Genomic DNA, 13,374 nt, shown 5'->3' with positions numbered 1-13,374 from the left:
AAAAAAAATTAAAGATTAATCGGTTTGATTAGCATACATTGCCTGTGCGTGAAATTTAATTAAACGAAGGGAGGGGAGAGGGCAACTTCGTATAATAAGACAATGAGCAATCCTTATTCTTATTAATTGTTTTATCTGTAGATTATAATTTTCATTTTATTTTATTCATAATGCTTCGAGCGTGTACTGTCGGTAAAAATATTGTGCATAAATAATTTAGCGGGTGCCACTCAATTTTTTTTTATAGTGACGGCTACGTAACGAAAAAAGATATCCAGGAATTATTTTCAACGAGGCATATTTAACGGGTGTCCATTAAAAACAGTTACGCGGCTTCCGTCGGCTAGCACGTGATGGTTTTCGTTTCGTCGATTGAAAGCAATACTTCGCAATCGTTTAACGCTTTGGAATAGATTTGCCATTTTGACGAATATTATGCAATTTGCAATTCTCTATTTACGTGACGTAATATTTTCTAAATATGAAAACAACAAAAGTCTGGCAAATGTATATGTGCGCGATATAGACTTTTTTTATACAATATACATATATTATGTAGAACGCTAAAAATTAATTGTGTCAAACGAAATCTTCCAGACGTAAGTAGAGAAACAAGAGGCATCTCACCAAAGGAAGTAATATGACATACATATATTCCTGGTACAAGTATTTATTATGTTGTCACACATATTAAACATATGCTTAGTCGAGTATTCTTATCTTGCATTCTAAGTTCGCACACCTCGCTAGCAAGAAACTCCAAAGTGATTCATTCCGTCGATCATATACGCAGCGGAAATCAGACTGACGTTTATTCCAGGAAGCTTTACGAAGTTATTATACCAAAGGACGTGTTAATAACTTATTTTATATAATTAATTCTAAAAATATTACTTCAAGATATGGATCTTTTGACAGATACAAGAGAACAGTATACATCCATGCTGTAAAGACTTGGGACTAATTTTGTAATTTTTAAATTTTTAAATTGATAGGAACATGGTTAAACTTCTAGCATGATTTTATATACAAAAAGAAATACGAATAACCTAACTTTCTCTGGACATAACAATTATCAGATATAGTCTATAAGCATACATTGGTAACCAGCAATAATTTATGGTTAACCACACGGACCGGATAAGTTAATCGTAGCGAATACAATAATCGTTTGTTCTTTGTGGTTTATAATTAATTTGTTCACACCAATTATTCACCCGGTGCAATCGTATGTGCCGCGGATACAAGAGTGTCGTGAATCTCGCGGGCATAAGCTACTTGCGCGCGCACAGTCATCAGAAATTGCGGGTAGGTCAAAGCAGGACCTTCCTGACTGGCGACCGTGTCAGTCCTCGTTGGTATGACAGACATTGGCAGATATCTTAAGGAACTGGAATTCTGAGAGAGACACTCTATAGACGTTTTGAGATGAAGTTCAATCTGATCGCATATCGAATAAAATTCCTCCATGTTCTTATTGAAGCGATGATCAGGCGGATCAACGCCTTTCAGTGTACCAATGTCCACTGCACTATTCTGATGTAAAGTTTGTGCTGCTGTCTTCAATGCTATTGCCAGGGACTCACGCAGTGGACCCACTAAGGACTTTACTTTAGATATATTGTCCAGTTTTTCTTGGGCTTGTTGCTGCTGCTGCTGCTGTGCTTGCTGCTGCTGCTGTTGCTGTTGCTGCTGTTGAGCCTGCTGCTGCTGAGCTTGCTGTTGGGCCTGCTGCTGAGCCTGCTGTTGGGCTTGAGGCATCTGGGGATTCGCTGGCTGCGCCATCTGTCCCATTCCCATTGTACCCGGTTGCTGAATCGGCGGGATGTTCATTATTTACCTACTTGGATTCTAACCTCGTTCTTTATGAATCTTTATACTGGGTATACAACGTTTTATACACTGTACGGTTATATTTTTATACAGAATTCAATGTCTTATGATTTAAATATTCTGTCAATTACTCATCCTTCCTAGTAAGGTTAGGTATGCACGCAATGGAAAATACTGCATTAAATATAGTCCCAGTAGTAGACGAATTTTTAATACCAAACTTTGTTCCACTTAATGAAGATACTTTTTATACTTGTAAGAAAATACAGTCTTGTTGAGATTTTATTAAACGTCAAAATGAACAACAAGATTCACCTGATGCTAGCACCACTATGGCTTATTCACAATGGGCGACTCGTATTGGCATCTATATATACGTACATCAGATATGCTCAGTAGGGACATAATTTTGTTCTACTGCGCAGATGGAGTGACATCACAAAAAATATAGATTCAATAATACTTTTAAAACGTTGCAAACGATAAGTATTATAGCAAAGCTTATTTTGAACACTTTTTAGTACTGGCCAAAACTTTCTGAAATTGTAGAACATCTATTAAAATCAACTACGATATGTTATTTGTATTTAAGAATTTTATTGTATTATGAACATCGCGCCAATAACCGTTAGCGAATCACGGCACAGAAAATCCAATGACATCATTTTTGGATGCGTAAAACCGCCAGTTGCTATACGTTGTAGGTACATGTTTATCGCGAGCGTATTCAGAATTGTCATGGCCAATGTGAACTCGCCTTGCGTCGAATATTCTGCAAATACAGAGGCTTTGATTAACGCGACTTCGGCACACTGATAATCCCTCCGTTATCTGACGTTGAGACGAAAAGTTATATTTAACCGATAAATTGGTCTTGGAAAGTTTTACAATATTTTAACGACGTACAGTCGCCTTGCATACAAGTAGATGGTTCATTACATACATGTAGTATATTCACTTCAGGCTTGATACTAAAGGGAATATAGTAAAGAATATTGTAATTTTTATAATTTTTCATCGTTTAAAAGTTCAGCCGTCGAATTCCAAGTTTTCCGTTTGTAGGTAAGCGTCATGACGTCACCAATCGTAGCAGTCTATAAAATCAAGTCGTGTTACAAATGGCGTCCGTGAACCGACGCCATCTAACGTCTGGCATTCCTGTTTTTTTCCTGTGCGGTAAAACCACGGCTTGTCGTAGCGCGTACAAAGTTTCGGAATTTTGTTTGCGTTATTTCGCGTCCAAGCTCGAGATATTTGTATACTTCGAAATGCTTAGACCACACTCCTCTACGTGGTAGCTGCAGAAAAGTGTCCAGGGAACGCGGGAAAAGTGCGTAGGAACGATGAGTTAACCGTGTGCGTGCACGCAGCGGGACAACCTCCGATCTGAACCAGAATACTCGACGCGTTGATCGCCGTCCCTTTTTCGCCCAGGTAAGACCTCTTTACGATATCCCAGACCGGGAAATCGACTCATTCATTAGTTTTTCTCACGTTTAAATAACTTTCGGCTCCAAAACTCAATTCGTGTTTATGTTTACTCCTGTAATTGTTGACCCCTCGACCTCCCGCTTCCTTACCCTACCAGTGCTGACCCGCGCTTGCTGTTACACCCTATACAGCTCATTGTCAGTTTACTTCCAACTATCGTACTACATTGCTGTGCATGCTGGAGCAATATTGCTATGTTGTATTCAGTAATTATAAATATCTGATTATATATTTATTTTTATATTGTGAAATCTCAATGAAACCAGGGCTTTATGTGCACTTGTGTTTCTAAGGCTTTCGATATTATAAAAATTATTTGCGAAGGTAATTCTTATGGTTTCTAGTGTAATTGTAGTGCGGTGTATTTTGTGAATTATTCTGTCTTTTTTTAACATGAGTAGCTAAAAATTCTGTAAAGATTATTATTGTGATTACAAAGCTCAGTAAATACTTTTGTGATTTTTAGTGTCGGAGTAAGTGCCTAGCAAGTGGCTGGGGGGTATGAGCGCACCAGCTGTAAAGTCGTCCATGCCTGGTGTGGGTACATCCCCGTCTTCTACGGGCCATTCTATGTTACCAATGAATATGATGGCACAAAAAGTGGCCCCAGGATCTGAATCAGGTGCCATGAAACCATTATCGGGAAGTGGTTTAAGCTATGTTACTCTACAGCCACCGAGTCAACCATTGAGTTTAGTACAGGACCATAGGCAATCTGTGTACCAGACTCAGTCTTATGTCAGTAACAACTCTGAGAAAGAATCTGAATCAGATAAACTTACTCAGAATGGCATCGAAGCAAGAAAAGTTGATGGTGAAGAAGCACCAGTTTCTGCAAAGGAAAGCGAATCCAATCGTAATAATAATCAAAGCCCTGAAAACTCAACACAAGACCAGCAACCTCAAACAGAACCAGAACCAGAATTGCCAGTTCTTTCCTTGGAGTTCCCAGGTAAAAATTGAAATAATTACAATTAACTTTTTATATTCTTATATATATCTTCTTTATACTTTCAAATTAAGATAACGGCAAAATAACAGTCCAATAAAATATAAAGAAATTTAACCCTTTTTAATTGTACAGGTTTATGTACAAACTCGCAGAATAAGGGCGACGAAAAAAAGGTGCCCATAAATAACGGTTCCAAAGAATCTGAAATTACCACAGTTCCCCACCAGTCAAAGCAATCGACTTCAACACCAGTTTCAACGCCGGCGTCTTCATCGTCGATAACACCAACGTCGACAACATCAGCTGCTCCGGCATCAACAACAGCGCCGATATCAACAGCAGCACCACCATCAGAACCACCATCAGAACCAACATCATCACCAACATCAACATCAACATCAACATCAACAACGGCCTCGGCATCAGCATCGTCGTCAACGTCAACGTCGGCATCACCGCCAGTATCGGCTCCGGTATCGATCACTGTGCCCGCACCAGCAGTAACGTCGGCACAGTCATCAACCCCAGTTGCGGCACCAACTACTGAAACAACTCCAGAAACAACACCTGTGTCGGTCCCAACATCAACAACCGGGTCAGGATCAACTTCTACGGGGCAATCTGCACCGTCAGCAAAGCCAACACCTGCTTCAATTCCAGCACCAAAACCTCCACTTGTAACAGCACCAACCGTAACAACTTCGCCGACCTCAACACGCGCAACAATAACAGCCACACCTTCTTCGCCAGCAACAACAACAACATCGCAATCTGGTGAAACAAAGACAAACGTGGAATCGTCTCCAAAGACAAAATCTTCAAATCAGAGTTCAAAATCGGCGGCCGAGTCTCCAATTCCGGCATCGCTTACGACTCCTACGAAGTCCGACTCAAAGGTCACTAGTCCGCAAAGAACCAATAAACGAAAGTCTAGAGAACTAAAGGATTTAAAAGGACAAGCGGGCGGCGGGGAGGGTGGCAGTAAACCCAAGAGGAACCGAATTCAAACGCAGCCTTATCAAAGTCCTTTGCCAGAAATCGCATTGATCGTAAAAACTTTGAATAAAACGCCCAGCTCAAAGAATTCAGACGATAAACTCATTGTGTTCTACAAGTACGTATTACTCAGCTTTTAATTTAATATCTATTATGTTTACATCCTGCAGTTCAAGTACATGTTATCACTTGTGTAAACTTGAAGTATCTAAAATTATGTAATATTAAGAAGAAGTATTGCTGTCAGTAGTATAATCATCCTGCGTCGTCTCATACATTTTTTTTTCTGTTACAGAAATGAATTTCTGGCGGTAAGGAATGCCGAAGGAAGTTTCTATGTATGTCAGGCAATGCAGAACATTTACAAGTCCAGTCGACGTATTCGCATTCGTTGGCTATCCCAGGATAAAAACAATGGAGAAATATATTCGCCTGATTTCTATGACTTCACAGGTAGAATTTAATTCAACTACAGACTTCTCATTTCCGATGTAATAATGAAAGTCACAGATCTTAATTAACTAACTTTTCAATTTTTCAGATTTCGATTGCATACTGACAAACCTCAACTTAAATAAAATTGACAAGAACAAGTTCCAGCTGACGAAAATTGAACTATTGCGTACGGAGAATATTTTAAAACGCGCAATTGACGTCGAGGCTGGCGTGTCGGAAAAACCCCGCGTAACAGAAGAGCATCCTGATGGACGTAAGTATTACAATTTATACACTAGTCAGGATTTAATATTTAATTCATATAGTAAAATTATTTTTCGTAGTTGATCTTTCCCTCTACAAGGACGAATCCCAATTAAAAAGGAGAAAAGGATCTGGCAAGCAGAAACAACGTCAACGCAAAAGATCCAAGAGATCCTCGAGCACGTCCGAGGATGAAGTAAGCGAAGAGGAATTGGATAAGAAAGTTGCAGCAAAGTCAAATCGTTCTAAGAAAAGAACATCTGCAAACAAAGTCTTGGCAATTGCCAAGTCCGTTGCCAAAGGACCCAATAGAGCGGAAAGGGCGCTAAATCGGGGTTCAAAGAATAACAGTGGTACCGGTGCAGCCCCTGGTATCGTAACCACGACCACCGCCACTTCCACTTCCACTTCCACCGCAACCACCACAACCACCACAACAGCGGATACCAGTAAAAAGAATGCGGATACGAAGAAAGTGGAAGCTAAAAAACCGAACAAACAGCAAAGCAACAATGCGTCAGGCACAGTGCAAAGGACAAAGCTTCGTGGTAAGTTGTATGAGAGTATAGAAAAGGGTTACAGGAACAAGCGTTTTATAAGTCGTCAAACGAATGATAATTGAGTAGAGGGTCTCTATGGGATTTCATTGAGAGTGCGTAAGCGGGATTAATGAGAGACGAAAAAAAAAAGAAATGCAAAGGAAACAAGAAAAACAATGTCTTTTGCGCAGGGCCCAGTACAGCGAACACGCAAGAGGGCAGTAGTAGCACGGCAGGACGTCCAAAGCGAGTTGCAGCCACAACGGGTATCGCATCCAGCGAGGATACTTCACCTCGTAAAAAGCCACGTGGTAGAGCGTAAGACGACACACCACCCTCGATACCACTCCATGTATACAAGGTCTGCGTCGTAGATAATATGTACATGGGGTACCGGGTAAAAAATCGCGACACAGAACATCCGTATTTTAACTCCAAAGACTCCACGTGTAATTGTTACTCGGAACTCGATGATGAACGTCCTAAGAGTATCGCGCGACCATTAATGGATGCTTCGAGGATGCGACCCGGGAGACGTCGTTCGTGACGACAAGCGAAAGATTTGAAAATCTGTTTCGGACGACGGACCGACGCCCTGATTTGATTTGACTCTGAGGCAACTCTCGAGATAACAGTACGCACCAATGGCAATTACGGCAGCAGATAATATTGTTATCCAACATTTTGGTATATCATGGTAAACTTGTACATATCGTTTACGTCACAGATTCGAAGCACGGCAAACGAGTAAAGGGTCGCGCGACGTGTGCATAACGTGGGTAATAATTATCTATCCCTGGTGGGATAATAATTATGTACAGGGTGTGTCGTAAATTAATGCACTCTTGCAATAGTCTATTTTTGATGTTGTAAGTGAATCGTACGTGATTCAGTTGGGTTTAGAATACACTTTCCATTGGATATGATAACTATGTACAAATATATGTGTCTGGGGTATATAAGTGTTCTGTAAAACAGAGAGAGAGAGAGAGAGAGAGAGAGAGAGAGAGAGATGGAAGGCGTTTGAAAGAGCGAAAATATGAGGATGAGAAAGAGATTATAGTACGAGCGACAGGAAGAGAGAGAGAGAGAGAGAGAGAGAGAAAAGCAATCCGAGTTCTATAGATCTATGAGCCATAGATCAATAGATCTAGAAATATAAGATATATGCGCGCAATCATATTGCAATGCGTGTCTTTTAAGAGAATTTTAGAAGATATGGTCCAAGATCTATAGATCCGGAGGCCAAAAAAAAAAAAAATATTATTTGTAATACCCGATCAATTGGAATCACAACTTAGTTGACATGATGTCTAGTGACAAAATTTTGAACTAGCACAAGTATGTCGTAAAGACTTTCTATTATACTTACACATGCATTACTAGAGTCGTCATATAGGTCCATGGGTGTGTTATTTTAATTTTTAAGGCAAATTTATTGAAAAATTAATTTCAAGTACCTATTTCAATAGGCCTCAGCTCCGGTCGAAAGGAGACAAATGAAATCGATTGACTTTTAGCATCTGCAGAAAGCTGCGCGCTGCAAGCGACTTTTATATGTTGACGTCATATTTTACTAGATCACGGCCACCAGTTGTGATCCCAATAGACTCCTGTTGCGATTCACAGCACGACTGGATCTATGGATCTAAAAAGACCCAAGTCTTAATACAAATTGCTTGACGCAGTTTACTATGAAACTACGCTTGACAATTTATGCGATCACGATCCATAGATCCATGATCTCACGAGGATCATGCTGACCGGTGGTGCCCTATATTGATTTAGCCACACAGAATGTATTTTATTGTATTTTAAAGCCAAGCACTTGATTGCTCTAACAGTTTTCGATTCAAGTGTACGAAACTTAATATACTTTTACGTTACTTTTATTCTTGCATTAGACAGAGTGTATATTTACAATTGAAATAGCAAATTACAATTTTCACTTTACCAAATCCAAGGTAAGATTTGTCTATGTAGCGTCTAAGTTATATATTACAGAATGCAATTGCTTTGAACGTGATTGGGATTACTGTTCCCTATTGGCAATGACCTATATGCGAGTAAGGGAAAAAAAAAAGAATATTTTTTAATTTCAAAATAACAATGTTTACGGATCACTAAAAGCTTTAGAGCCTTATAAATATTTCTAAGGAATGTATTCCAGGAATAAATGGGAATCGCAGCTGTTACGATAATATTACCTTAGAGAAGTCAAAAGCGAAAATATGTTTAATTACTTTAAAAAGGTAACGCATCGGATTTGGGCGAATGAGCGATAAAATTGAGTATCGCTTTAATTAATTAATTAGTATTGATTAAGATTGAATTCAGGTGCAAGATTTATATTAATTATTTTATTCACCGCCAGCCCCCCCAAGGTCTTTATAAAATCTAATTGCAATAGCTTCTTTCTTTCCGTACTTCTTCCTCTACGTCCAACGTTTATCATTGTTATTCGAAATCTTAGTTTATCTCTTTTCTTCCCACAGGGACCTCCTAATGCAATGTGCATCACGAAAAATGAAAGAAAAAAAAAACAAACAAACGGCAGCAAGAAAACAAGGCAGGAGAGCATCACTATTATTTCAGACACAATTAGCACGTAATGAGAAACACGTCGTGGCCGGTATATTTAAATGATTATTCTTTAAGCTTCATTTCTCGCTTTCCTACTACATTTCCTTAGTATGAATTCTAAAACTCATTGCAAGTACTACGAGTATCGGTGTGTCTCTATTTACCTGTGTGCAATTCAACGAGAAACGAACATACCCTCAGGCGAAACTTTCCATTGCCAATATTTTTTTTTTTTTTTTTGTCAAAGATGATAACGTCTGACAAATCAATGGACAACCCATTCGTCACCTCTAACAAGAAAACATTGGCAATGGAAAATTCTACTCCATGGATACTCTCAGTGAGTTTTAGAACACACCCTTAGTTTGCTGTGTCGTACCACGTGCTGGCAGCGCTGTTGCAATTGGGCAACGTGAACAGTACGCGCATAGATATATTTATATATACAAATATGTATATATATTATTCTTTTGTTATGAGATTACGCGTGGAGAAGTTGTGCGGGATGAGGATAGTGGAATAGTTGTAATCAAAGGTAAATAGAAAGTTGAAAAGATTGAAAGATCCAATTGCACCCTTTTTACTTGGAAGATAAAATGCCTCACTACGAATCTTTTAGTGAACACGGTGCAAGAGGTTTGTTGTGTGTTATATAAGTATGGAATATGTGCACATATGTATGACTCAGAGTGTCCTTAGAAGCTCCCAGGCGTTTATCGACCTGCATTGGAAAATTGGGTACGATATAATTATCATATTAGATGGTTAAGGTGGGTCTGATCCTCAAAGGGCGACACGCAGATGCTCGATGGAATGATCGATCGGTTAATAATTTCACCGACTTATTGCACATTGTATTTGAAACGAAGACACTTGGAAATAACACAGGGGACATGCTTGTCCCGCTACACGCACACAAGAAAAAAAAAGAATTAAGGCGCTCGTCCTCGCGAGCGCATATTAACAAGAAGACACATTGTATAAATTTAGTAAAGAATTTTAGTAACGATATATACCGAGAGGTTGTCACTGTGTGTTGGTCACCATCCAATTTCATTATTAGATGAACGATTATCTTCTTCTGTTTTTTTTTCGTCCCCTCTCGAGCGAAGTGCAAAAAAAGAATAATACAATCAACGACCTCCTCGATAAACGAAAGATAATGTCCTACTAGTAATAATCAGCGGTGATGAGATCTTCTGATTACTCGTAAATGTACCAAATTTCTAAAAAAAAAAAGTAAAGAAAAAAATAAGGGAAGCAAAATAAGAGAGAGAGAGAGAGAGAGAGAGAGAGAGTGTGTGAGATGAGAGAAAATATATAAGGGGGAAAAAAAAGTCGTTCGTTGCTAAAGTGATCTGCCTTATTATCTTTAAAAAAATAAGGGAAGCAAAATAAGCCTCCTCGATAAACGAAAGATAATGTCCTACTAGTAATAATCAGCGGTGATGAGATCTTCTGATTACTCGTAAATGTACCAAATTTCTAAAAAAAAAAAGTAAAGAAAAAAATAAGGGAAGCAAAATAAGAGAGAGAGAGAGAGAGAGAGAGAGAGTGTGTGAGATGAGAGAAAATATATAAGGGGGAAAAAAAAGTCGTTCGTTGCTAAAGTGATCTGCCTTATTATCTTTACAACAATAATAAATATATTAATGATAATCGTAACAATGTAAAATTGTTTTATTAACGAACTGACAAAGGTTTATTGAGTTGATTAACTGTTCTGATCAGTTTATTTACCGTCGAACGCTTCGAATACGTTTAAATGTGTAAGAGTACAGTCTTAATTTCCTAACGATTAAAGTGTAATGGGGTTTCTGACTATGAATTTCTTTCATTTATTATCAACAACCATTGAGATTTCATTAGTTCGCATATTACATACATTTCGATACTTTCCAGGCAATAAATCTATATGAATTTGCTGAATGGGACCGTCTCTATTTAATAGCTAACTTCCTGCGTTCCGTTACGAAATCGTTCAAATTTATACACGTATATATGTATATATGTATATATACCTTTGCACAAAATGGCCGACCAATAGGAGCAGCCGAATAAAGCCTGCTAAGCCGGTAAGTTCAAATTCTTGATTAGATATCCTTTATTCCTTTCCGAAAATTCTGATCCGATCTTTGTGAACGTAATCCGCAATGTCATCCACTGGGTCGATTGATCATGCATTAAATAACGATATATTGATTAGGCCTGAAAGTAGCTCTGCTAGTTAAGTTCAATACGTACTGAGCATAAGTTACCGACGTAGAAAAATGTCAAACGGTTACAACGCCCTCTAGTCGTACCTTTTCAAATATGCATTCAAGTCAAATACTTATTAATCGATTTTCACAGTAATCAAGCATTCGGTCGACTCGCTTGATAGGTTAGTCTGTCGAGTTTCTCGAATTTCAAGATTATTTATATTATTTCAATCTTTTATAATCGATCCATCATATTATCCGACTAGTTCGTGCGTAGGACAACTGATTGATATTTAACACGATGGAGGGATATTTTACAATATTGATTTTCTGTGACAGATTTGGGTACCGAATGAATTTAGTCAGTGTCACAAGATTCACAGGGTGTACGATATAATTCAAACGGAAGTACTTTGGTATAGTTAAATTTGCATGACATGCTGAAGCAACAATTTATAATATAATTTAATCGCAATATTTTAGTTGGACTTTTGATACGTTAAACGACAACAGTCGCTGTTGTAAATGAATAATTTTTTTGAATAAATTTAAATTGCTAGACTGACCAAGAATCTCGTCAGTGTCTTTACTGTGTCGACTTTCAAGGTCGCGTGTGAAATGTACAATTCGTAAGTCTTATAATCGTGGTAATTTAATTTGTAAAACGTAATTCGATTCGGAATACGAAAAAAATATTCATGTTAACGCTAACACGACTCGGCATGGAATTCCAGTCGTTCGCATCGTACGACTTGTACATTAATATTCGGCGTTGTAAAGTAGCGTAAACACGATTCATAATGAAGTAACAGTGGATACTCAACAGAATAAACAGAGTTCCAAATGACGAGGATCGGTATAGTATTTTAGTTTTGTGTTCCTTAAATTAATATCGGATGGCAAGGCAAATGGTTTAATATAAAAATTGTGTTTTTAATAAATATCGATAGAAAAAACATTACACAAAATATCTACAGACGTTACAAAGTTCAATACAAAATTACATGCCCCGACTTAATAAACCTGTTCAGGATTTATGTTTATAATAACATCTGTCGTCATTCCTATCATTATTATCATTAGTATTGATATCTCATTACCAAATATAATCGTAATACTCTGTGTATTAAAACTGATAGAAAAATATTGTCACAATTTTACGTCGCTTAGCTCGCTTAAACGTAACGCATTGAATTTCTACTGAACAGCGTGTACAAGATTCGTTAGCTCTCTTAAAAAAAAAAATGCACAAAATAATATAACGCACTTTGCATAAAGTATTAAGAAAAACAATATTTCCATCATTAAAACCAGGCATCAAATATCAAAAGATTTAGGCGGTCGCACAACGATCAGGATCAAATCAATTTCAATGTCAATTTGAAAAATTGTATAATACGATTCTCAAAGGTGCGCAAAAGTGTCGTATAAGAGCACAGATTCTTGCGTACACTCTGCTCACAATGCGTTGTACATAAATAACATTAAATTATGCAATATTAGTCGCCTGAGATCTCAATTAACTCTAATGAACGTACAAGAAAGAGACCGTGACCGCCGCGAAAGGTGACGTTTACCTTTCTTCCTATTATAATTGCATATTAAATATCCGTCGCGTACTCGACCTTGACCCGCATCTTCTTGACTCAGATAATACTTGGCATCCCAGGAACCGAGACGCACGTCATCTCGCAAACCCGTGTATAAAGACCAATAGTAAGCATACAAAAAAAATATAACCTACGTAATCATTCCTTTCTACGTAAATACATTATATTCTTCATCCGCCCATCATGAGATTCCACATACGAATACATATGTACGTACCGGCGTATAAATAAAGAAAAAAAAAACGAAGAAAAGTGATGATCGAATGTCGCGGTCACGTCACTCTTAATACAGAGTTTAATAAATCCTCTCCTAGCACATACTCCTCTTCTCCCTGTTCCTCCCTCGCACGAGTTCATCGAATACTCGTGTTTTCGTAAATCGATTTTAATAACACTGAGTCGCTCGATGCACGCAATTTATTAAGCATACGTGTGTGTGTGTGTGTATATATATATATATATATATATAT

The 13,374-nt window shown here is 38.0% G+C and overlaps 2 protein-coding genes across 3 annotated transcripts; one reads left to right on the top strand and one right to left on the bottom strand.

Moving 5' to 3' along the window:
* Positions 1-652: 652 nt before the first annotated feature.
* Positions 653-2,201, bottom strand: LOC107264683 (mediator of RNA polymerase II transcription subunit 29). Of its 2 annotated transcripts, XM_025082193.1 has the most exons (2): positions 2,149-2,188; positions 653-1,812 (listed from the first exon to the last, which is right to left on the bottom strand). In XM_025082193.1, the coding sequence occupies exon 2, from the start codon at positions 1,798-1,800 to the stop codon at positions 1,210-1,212; it is 591 nt and encodes a 196-aa protein (XP_024937961.1). In that variant the 5' UTR covers positions 1,801-1,812; positions 2,149-2,188; the 3' UTR covers positions 653-1,209. The 2 variants fall into 2 exon arrangements, with proteins under 2 accessions (XP_024937961.1, XP_015588695.1); XM_015733209.2 differs by having other exon boundaries at positions 653-2,201.
* A 410-nt stretch (positions 2,202-2,611) lies between these two features.
* Positions 2,612-10,388, top strand: LOC107275203 (flocculation protein FLO11). The gene is made up of 7 exons (XM_015755085.2): positions 2,612-3,267; positions 3,791-4,276; positions 4,409-5,390; positions 5,568-5,725; positions 5,814-5,981; positions 6,052-6,519; positions 6,702-10,388. Exons 2-7 carry the CDS (start codon positions 3,826-3,828, stop codon positions 6,830-6,832), a joined length of 2,358 nt encoding a protein of 785 aa, XP_015610571.1. The 5' UTR covers positions 2,612-3,267; positions 3,791-3,825; the 3' UTR covers positions 6,833-10,388.
* The last annotated feature ends 2,986 nt before the right edge of the window (positions 10,389-13,374 follow it).

This window comes from Cephus cinctus, unplaced genomic scaffold (assembly GCF_000341935.2).
Source record: "Cephus cinctus unplaced genomic scaffold, Ccin1 Ccin1_scaffold0013, whole genome shotgun sequence".
Classification (NCBI taxonomy): domain Eukaryota; kingdom Metazoa; phylum Arthropoda; class Insecta; order Hymenoptera; family Cephidae; genus Cephus; species Cephus cinctus.
This window is presented reverse-complemented; position numbering and strand designations above follow the sequence as displayed.